This window comes from Myotis brandtii, unplaced genomic scaffold (assembly GCF_000412655.1).
Source record: "Myotis brandtii unplaced genomic scaffold, ASM41265v1 scaffold1496, whole genome shotgun sequence".
In the NCBI taxonomy this organism is placed as follows: domain Eukaryota; kingdom Metazoa; phylum Chordata; class Mammalia; order Chiroptera; family Vespertilionidae; genus Myotis; species Myotis brandtii.
Window position 1 is genome coordinate 210,889 of NW_005355398.1, and position 9,420 is coordinate 220,308.

The window sequence follows — 9,420 nt, forward strand, 5'->3', positions numbered from 1 at the left end:
TTTTGTGGAAGCCACACTCAAGGAGCCAAAGAGCCGCATGTGGCTCATGAGCCACAGTTTGCCGACCACTGTACCTAGTTCATAGGTTGATGCTTAACCACTGAGCCATACCAGCCAGGCTACAGCACTAGCTTTTGAGGAGGAAAAGAAATAAAAATATATTTTAAAAAAATAATTGAAAGAGGTTTTCAAACACCCAAGAAGGATCTGCACACCCATGTTCATAGTGGCATTTTTCACAACACCCCAAAGGTGGGGACAACTTAAGTGTCCACCGATGGATGATGGGTAAACAAAATGTGCTGTATCCATACAACGAAATCTTTTTCAGCCTTAAAAAGGAAGGAAATTCTGACCCTTGCTACAACATGTGTGATTCCACTTATATGAGGAGTCAGATTAATAGAGACAGAAAGTAGATAGTGGGTGCCTGGGATGGGGAAGGGGAAGTGAGTGTTTAATGGGGACAGAGTTTCAGTTTGGGAAGATGAGAAAGTTCTGGAGCTGGATGGTGGTGATGGCTGCACAACAGTGTGAGTGTGCTTAATGCCACTTAAAAATGGTTAAGATGGTAAGTTTTATGTTATGTACTAGAGGCCCAGTGCACGAATTTGTGCATTGGGGGGACACGTGGCCTGGCTGGCGATCGAGGCTGATCGGGGCCAATTGGGGCCAGCCAGGAGGAGGGACCTCGGGAGATTGGCCAGCTGAGGGAGGTTGGCTGTGGGAGCATGCTAACCACCAGGGGGCAGCTCCTGCGTTGAGCATCTGCCCCCTAGTGGTCAGTGCATCGTCATAGCGACCAGTCATTCGGTTGACCAGTCTTAACGGTAGCTTAGGCTTTTATATAGAGAGATATTTTATCACATTAAAAAAAAAAGATGTGACTCTCACCTTCTCCATGACCAAGTTCCATTCCATGGAAAAGTCATCTGGCTCGTTGTAACCCCTGTAATCCTTCTTCAGGGTCACAAAGTTGTATTCCAGGGATTCTTCTGGAGCCTCAAAGGTGAAACGGGAAGCCATGAACACACAGAACAGCAAGGTGCCTCATTTGGTGAGGTTTCTCGGGGACAGAGCCAGGGGGTGGGGGCTTCCCTTCTGCTTCCTTCACGGTCCCTCCCCTCAGCCGTGGGTCTGCGCTGGCGGATGGCAAATTCAGGCTCCCGTCAGCCCAGGGAGGCACAGGGAGCGTGTGGGTTGCGAGCCCAGCGCATCTGGTCGAATCCATCACAAACCAGTTTGAATCATCTGCTCTTTCCAATCGCCCACACATCTCCCCCCCTCCCACCCCATTTGGCTATAAGTCTATTAAAGACTTGAATATCATTGTTAGCAACTGAATCTCTCTCTCTCTCTCTCTCTCTCTCTCTCTCTCTCTCTCTCTCTCCTGCATCTCTCTGTGCACAAGAAAAGAAACACATTTAATTTTCTACTGTTTAAATAAAGGTCTAAATTTTAAACATTTCCCCTGAAGAGGTGATATAGCCACATGGTTCAAAATTCGCAAAGCACAGACGGGTAGACCATGAAAAGTCTCCTCCCACCTTTTTCTCCCAGCCAACAAGTTCCTCCCACTCCACAGCGACTGTCACTGCTTCCTGTGTCCCCAGAAGAGACATCCTATGTGTGTCAGAGCAAGCGCATCCGATGGCTTTCCTCCTGGCTTCACAGGACCCTCGGGCTGCACCGGGCTGGTCGCTAACCAGGGAGGCCGTGGCTCTTGGTCCCCCGCTCGTGTCCCGGCGGCCTTTGTCATTTCTGTGCTCGCTGTGCCTGCGACCAAGGGCTGCCTGTGGCCTCTCAGCCACAGGCAACCAGGGAACAGCACGCAAGTGGCTGGTGGGAGGTGTGGGGGTCAATACTGCAGCTTCCTGGGCCCTTGAGTGGAGAAGCAGCTGTGTGTCCTGCACCGGGTCCCCGGGGCCCCCAGCAGGGCTGAACCCAGCTGCCCACAATGTCACCTTTTACAAACTGCATGCCCTTCTCTGCCTCCCTTCCCTGTCCCTACAGGTGCTTCTTGGGGTCACGTCTCAAATAAACCAGGAGCCTTCACATTCTTGTCTCCGAGTTGGCCTCTGGGGGGACACAAATGAGGACATCCCTGTGAACTGAAGCAAGTACCATCTTGTCCATGGACGGCCTTCTCCTTCCTTCCTCCCCCTGCGTCGGGCTGCCTTGTGATGTTGTTACAAACTGCCCCCCTCCAGGGACGCTCCCTAGGCCGGGGGTTTTGCCATCCCCGTATGCATGTCATTCTACCCACGGACGCACAGGCCCTTGGGTAAAAATGGGATGGTGGGGTCAAAGCATCTGTTTGTCATTTGGATGGATTTTGCCAAATAGCCCCCTGTTTTCACATATTCCAAAGCCCAACAACGTGTACGGCATTTCCCATTGCTCCTTACCACCCACCGCCCAGAGCAGGACAGGGGGTCAGATGAACTGGGCCAGTTTCTTGGGGCCTCCGAGGGGAGGCCTGAGGTTTTCGGCTTTTCACGGCATCTTTAAAGGCCCGCTCTCCCTCCTGGGGACCTGCGGGGCCCGGCCGTCTCGGATCTCCATCCGTGAGCAGCCCAGGCCCTGAGTGCCTCCCGCCTGGGGTGGGGTGGGGTCGGGGGCTTCAGTTGAGTCTGTTTCTTTCTTTAAAAAAAATTTTTTTTTATTGATTTCAGAGAGGAAGGGAGAGGGAGAGAGAGATAGAAACATCAATGATGAGAGAGAATCATTGGTGGGCTGCCTCCTGCACGCCCCCCACTGGGGATCGAGCCCGCAACCCAGGCATGTGCTCTTGACCGGAATCGAACCTGGGACCCTTCAGTCCGCAGACCGACGCTCTATCCACAGAGCCAAATCGGTCTGTTTATTCCTAACGCTGAAGGGGCGAAGCAGCGCTGTACTCACAGTTGGGAGGAAGGCAAGGACCAAGGTGGCGCCCGAGATCTCCACAGTGAGGATGACAACCATCCACAGGAGGCTCTGGAAGACACAGCAGGGGCGATGGGCGATGGGCGATGGGCGCTGGGAGCTGCTGGGCATCCCTGTCCACCCCCAGGCCACGTGGCTGCCCCGGGCTTGGAAGAACGGACATCCAGCGGGGTAGGGGCCTTTATTTCTTTCATGTGTCGCTTTCCTATTTGTCCAGGTTGCAGGGTAGACTTAGGAGCCAACTAGCTGGACCCTCACTTCACACCCAGCACTGTATGGGCTTATGTGGCAGGTGTCCTAAAGGCTGTAGGTTGCAGATAGCAGGGATGGGGGTGGGGTGAGTGGGGTGGGGTGGGGAGGACAGAACAGAAGCAGGAGGAGGGGAGAAGCCTCAGTCCCGCTAATGTGTGAAGAGGGTGACAACTGAAGGGGAGGGGCGGGGGACAGGTCGGTGGGTGTAGGAAGAAAATATCAACATTCGCTGCCTAACGTTTCCAATAAGTTCACTTGCAGTGGAAAACGCGATGGGAAATTTGGCACAGAGGGGCGGGGTCTTCGAGTTACCCATCAAGGAGAAGCCGCCTCCTGCCCGGTGTCTCAGGTTCCCCGTCTGCACAATATGGCGGTGGGACCAGCTCTAGGGGTCTCCGTGGATTCTGTGGAGCTTGAGGCCAGATGGGAGCAAAGTAAGGTCAGCCCCTGGCTTTCCTTTCATGCATTTCCATTTGTACCTATTGTTATTATTATTACTAGAGGCCCAGTGCATGAAATTCGTGCATGGTGGGGGGTGTCCCTCAGCCTGGCCTGCACCGTCTCCAATCCAGGTCCCCTCGGATCGTGCCTAAACCGACAGTTGGACATCCCTCTCACAATCTGGGGCTGCTGGCTCCTAACCGTTCACCTGCCTGCCTGCCTGATCACCCCTAACTGCCTCTGTCTGCTGGCCTGATTGACCCCTAACTGCTCTCCCCCGCCGGCCTGATCGCCCCTAACCACCTCTGCCTTGGCCCCTGCCACCGTGGCTTTGTCCGGAAGGACGTCCAGAAGACGTCTGATCTAATTAGCATATTACCCTTTTATTAGTATAGATTATTAAAGACCTGTTTGATGATTTAGGCTGAGTCACCTGGCTTATCTGGCCCTCACACAGAGAGGAAGGAAAGTGCAGTGGATACACCCCGGGGTCCCCACAGCCCACAGGGGTAAACGTGGGTGCAGGGCTTAGCAAGTGTAGGACCCCAGATGAGTGGCTCATGTAACAGATTATGAGGATTAATATTAATATCAATGTCTCTCTCCCTGCCTCTGGGTGACTAAGATAACCAGACGTCAGCAAGTCCCAGTGGCTCTATCTTCAGAATCTATCCCCAATCTTCCCTTTCTCACCCCTCCCACAACTCCACCAGGTCTAGCCTCCACCATTCCCACCTGGCCCAGCACAGTGCCTCTGCTCTGGGGGCCCCCCACTGTTCCCCCCATGGACACCAGAGGGCGCCCGTGAGCACCTGCGTCCCAAAGTCCCTCCTCTGCTCAGAACCTTGTGTGGCTCCCAAATCCATCAAAAAGACTTTGCTTTTGTGAGTGAGGTCTCAGAGGCTTTGGAGGGACAGAGACTGGTGGTAAAGCAGGTCGGATTTGCAGACAGGTTGGATGTGGGGTTGTGAGAGGGAGGACTCTGATTCCTCCAAGTTAAACTATGGTTAAAATAGTGTCCATATCACATTAAAGATAAAATGAAATATTGTAGGCATAGGATGTGGCTAAGAAATATTTGCTGAGCTCTAACCGGTTTGGCTCAGTAGATAGAGCGTCAGCCTGCGGACTCAAGGGTCCCAGGTTTGATTCCGGATAAGGGCATCTACCTTGGTTGCAGGCACATCCCCAGTAGGGGGTGTGCAGGAGGCAGCTGATCGATGTTTCTAACTCTCTATCCCTCTCCCTTCCTCTCTGTAAAAAATCAATAAAATATATTTTTTTAAAAAAAGAAAAAAAAAGAAGAGAAATTGAGATGATGGAACTTCAGGGAGGAGGAGGGTGGGGGCAGGGTGCTCTAGGAGGTAACTAGAGTAAGAATTTCCCTGAAACCCCCAAATTGAAATAACCAGAGACTGGTAGCAACACAGTAGAGGAAGGAAAACAAACACACTGGAGACAGATTAAACATAAAGTGGGATAATCTGCTCCAACAAGATTCTAAGGGAAATGAGAATGGGGACACTGGGAGCTGGATTTTAAAGAGATGGCTAGCCAAGGCTGTGTGTGAAAATAAAGCATGTAAAATCTGGGACATGCTATCTGCATGGTCATGCTCAAAACGTTCATACCCCATGTACTTGAGCATGTACTTGTTCATGTATGACGATTCACAGTGTTGTGTTAGTGGGATGGAAAGAACAGCATGCCAGAACAGACACAAACACAATGGAAACTCATGTAGACAGAGGAGGACCAGAGGGGCCACTCAGTAAGGGGGACAATATAAATCAGATCCCTACCTCACACCACACACATGGTTAAACTCCAGAAGGCTATGGGGAGAAAACCTAGGAGAGTATAATTCATGACCTTGGGTAGGAAAGGAGTTCTACTAGTAAGTGAGACACATCATAAAGGAAGAGATGTATGTATTGATGCCATCAAATGAGACACCATGAACACTGTAAATGGGCAGGAGGGATTTACAGTATGTACAGTAAAGGATTTGTATGTGCAGGGAGAGTTTTGGGGTTTGCCTGCAGACCCAACTTACAAACAAGAGAATGCCTCTGCTTTCTTTGGTTGTGCCATACCACACAGTGAAGCCCAGCAGCACTGTGAGGCAGCCCATCACCAGACACAGGTAGCTAACGTGGAACAGGTATACGGACGACAGCCCGAGGACTTTTGTGAGGACGGCCCCTCTGAACTTGACGTAGATGCCCAGGACAATGAGGATCACGCCAGACACCTTTAGAACATGAATCAGAAATGGAAAGGCAGCCTGTTCGTTGTTTACAAAAGGAACTCTCCTCAGGGAGGGACAGGAGAGTGAAGGCCAACATGATCAGCAAAAACATGAAAACATTGATCACACCCCGTGTTGGTGAGGATGGGGAGAAACATTCTCATACGTTTCTGCTAGGCAACAAACTTTATTTTTTGGGGGGGAGGACAGGGGGGAAGGACACTTGCAATTTATATTTAAAACCTTAAAGGTTAGCCCAGCAGGTGTTGCTCAGTGGTTGAGCATCCACCTATGAACCAGGAGGTCACAGCTCTATTCCCGGTCAGGGCATAATGCCCGGGTTGTGGGGCGTGCAGGAGGCAGCTGATCAATGATTCTCTCTCATCATTGATGTTTCTATCTCTCTCTCTCTCCCTCTCCTTTCCTCTCTGAAACCAATCATAAAATTATATTTAAAAACAAACAAAACAAAAAATCCTTAAAGGTTATATGGTAAAAACCTTTACCTAGAAATTCCATTTCTAGATATTCAGCCTAAGGAAAAGCCACATATTTGCCTCAGTACCAGGATGTTCTTTAAGGACAAAGCATAAAAAATTACTGAAGTAACCAATAAGAGAGCGGATAGGCTGCCCTAACCGGTTTGGCTCAGTGGATAGTGCGTCGCTTAAGGACAAAGCATCAAAACTTACTGAACAACCAATAAGAGAGCGGATAGGTAAGTCATGGCAATGCATTACCAATGCCGGCACCATACACAGTTACTTTAAATGATACTGTGGGACAGGGGGTGGCAATTTTTTTTTCTGAAAAGACCCAGATATTATGAGCTCTGTAGACTGTAAGTTCACTTTTATCTAATTCTTACCTGAGGATATATTTATATAGATTTTTAGAGAGACAGGAAGGGAGAGAGAGAGAAACATCAACATGAGAGAGAAAGCATTGGATAGGTAAATCATGGCAATGCAGTGGCACCATACACAGTTACTTTAAATGATACTGTAGGACAGGGGGTGGCAATTTTTTTTTCTGAAAATACCCAGATATTATGAGCTCTGTAGACTATAAGTTCACTTTTATCTAATCCTTACCTGAGGATATATTTATATAGATTTTTAGAGAGACAGGAAGGGAGAGAGAGAGAAACATCAACATGAGAGAGAAAGCATTGATTGGTAGCCTCCTGTATGTGTCTGGCCCAGGGATCAAACCAACCCAGGTATGTATCCTGACCGGAAATCAAACCTGCAACCTTTTGGTGTACGGGGAGGATGCTGCAACCAACTGAGCCAGCCAGCCAGCCAGGGCTGTACATTCTCTTTGGAAAGCACTCAGCTATGGTGGTGTACATCAAAAGCAGCCATATTTAATTTGTAAAAAATTTTTTAAATTTACAAATATTTTTTATGTATCTATCTATCTATCCATCCATCCATCTATCTGAGTGTACTGTGCTGACCCCTATTGTAGGAAAACGTTTATTAGTACAAAAAGATGTTTTCAATGCCTTAAGAAGTTTTTATTTTATTTATTTTTTATTTTTAACTTTTATTAATTTCAGAAAGGAAGAGAGAGATAGAAACATCAATGATGAGAGAGAATCATCCTGCACACCCCGCACTGGGGAATCGAGCCCACAACCTGGGCATGGGCCCTGACCGGAATCAAACCAGCTGAGTGATGGGTTTTTTGTTTTGTTTTGTTTTGTTTTGTTTTTAAATATTTTATTGGTTTTTTACAAAGAGGAAGGGAGAGGGATAGAGAGCTAGAAACATCGATGAGAGAGAAACATCAATCAGCTGCCTCCTGCACACTGCCCACCGGGGATGCGCCCGCAACCAAGGCACATGCCCCTGACCGGAATCGAACCTGGGACCCTACAGTCCACAGGCTGACACTCTATCCACTGAGCCAAACCGGTCAGGGCTGATGGTTTTTATTGAGCAATGTTCCCACGATAGGCATGAGCCCCTTTAATGCGCTGTCTCCTTTCTTTTTCTTTTTCTTTTTTTTATTTTTATTTTTTAAAATATATTTTTATTGATCTCAGAGAGGACGGGAGAGGGAGAGATAGAATCATCAATGATGAGAATCATGGATCGGCTGCCTCCTGCACACCCCACACTGGGGATCGAGCCCATAACCCGGGCACGTGCCCTGACCAGGAATTGAACTATGATGAGAATCATGTATCAGCTGCCTCCTGCACACCCCACACTGGGGATCGAGCCCATAACCTGGGCACGTGCCCTGACCAGGAATTGAACTGTGACCTCCTGGTTCATAGGTCAACGCGCTGTCTCCTTTCATTCCCATCAAAATGTCACAGCACAGGTAACGAGGAGGAGTGATATTGAATATCTTTCTCTTTCCGGGCAGCCTGTCCTTATCCTGCTCTACTATAAGAACAATCACTCCTTGAATAATGCACATGCTGAGTTATTTTTATAGTAAGAAAACAGTGTTTTGAAAAATTTAAAGGACCAGAAAATGACCACTCCCTCCCCCCCTCCCAACACACTTTCGCTTTCTGCCGGATTTGACTTAGAGCCAAGCGGTCCTCCGCTGCCTCTGGGCTCCCAGATCACACTCGTCTGATTTTCACCCGCTCTGGGTCAGTGGAGGCTACCCCTGTTCCTAACATGTCCTGCTGCTCGTCAGCCTGCCCTACATTCCTCCCGCTTCCCTGGGGACCACAGAGCTGGATGCCAATGAATTTGGATCAACTTATTTCTGTCTTCGAGGGAGTTAGCCGTGGAGGAAGGGCCGCGAAGCCTGGGGGCCTGGGTTGTGACATACTTACAGCCATGAAGCCATTGAGGAAAAGTAACCGTCTCTTCAAGGAAGAATAGAGGGTGTGCATTTCAGCCATGTTGGCAGACTGGGTGCCCTGGGCATTAAGTCAGCATCTTCCTACACCTCTGGGCTACTGTTTCCTGAGATGGTAGAGGGCTGGGGGGGAGGGGGGCGGGGGTCACTACAGCTGACGTGCTCTACTCCTCTCTCTCCTGACTGCCTGAGCATCTGCAGGGGAGGGGTTGAGTCATCAGCCTTTATCACATCACAATTGGAACAGGTGCTCCAAACTTCCTTCCTGCCGGCTCTTCTAAACGGACACGTGAGGCATGGAAAAAAGGAATGGTGTGCCACCCTGGTACCCCCCGATGCCATGGGTAGGGTGCTCAGCACTGACCACTTACGTGGTTGATGCTAGACTGGGGGGCCAAGGGGGCAAGGGCCTCCACTATCCCGTTCATGGCTGTATTCCCAAAGCCTGCTACACAGCAGGTGCTCCAAGACACCAGTGTGGAATGAGTGATTCAAAAGGCACTATCCCTGGCCTGTTTGGCTCAGTGGATAGGGTGTCGGCCTGTGGACCAAAGGGTCCCGGATTCGATTTCAGTCAAGGGCACATACCTCGGTTGCAGGCTCCTCCCTGGCCCGGGCCCTGGTCAGGGCTCGTGCAGGAGGCAACCAAGCCATGTGTTTCTCTCACATCGATGTTTCTCTCTGTCTTTCCCTTTCTCTTCCATTTTCCCTAAGAA

The 9,420-nt window shown here is 49.7% G+C and overlaps 1 protein-coding gene across 2 annotated transcripts in view; it reads right to left on the reverse strand.

The window, feature by feature from the left end:
- The window catches only part of TSPAN16 (tetraspanin 16), a 17,232-nt gene extending 8,485 nt beyond the window's left edge, over positions 1-8,747 (reverse strand). The window contains exons 1-4 of one of the 2 annotated variants that reach the window (XM_005861379.1): positions 8,679-8,747; positions 5,678-5,875; positions 2,905-2,979; positions 895-1,002 (exon numbers count right to left, since the gene is read on the reverse strand). In XM_005861379.1, the coding sequence (XP_005861441.1) occupies positions 895-1,002; positions 2,905-2,979; positions 5,678-5,875; positions 8,679-8,747 (450 nt within the window). The remainder of the gene's footprint in view (positions 1-894; positions 1,003-2,904; positions 2,980-5,677; positions 5,876-8,678) is intronic. The other variant, XM_005861380.1, reaches the window with a different exon arrangement.
- Between the last annotated feature and the right edge of the window lie 673 nt (positions 8,748-9,420).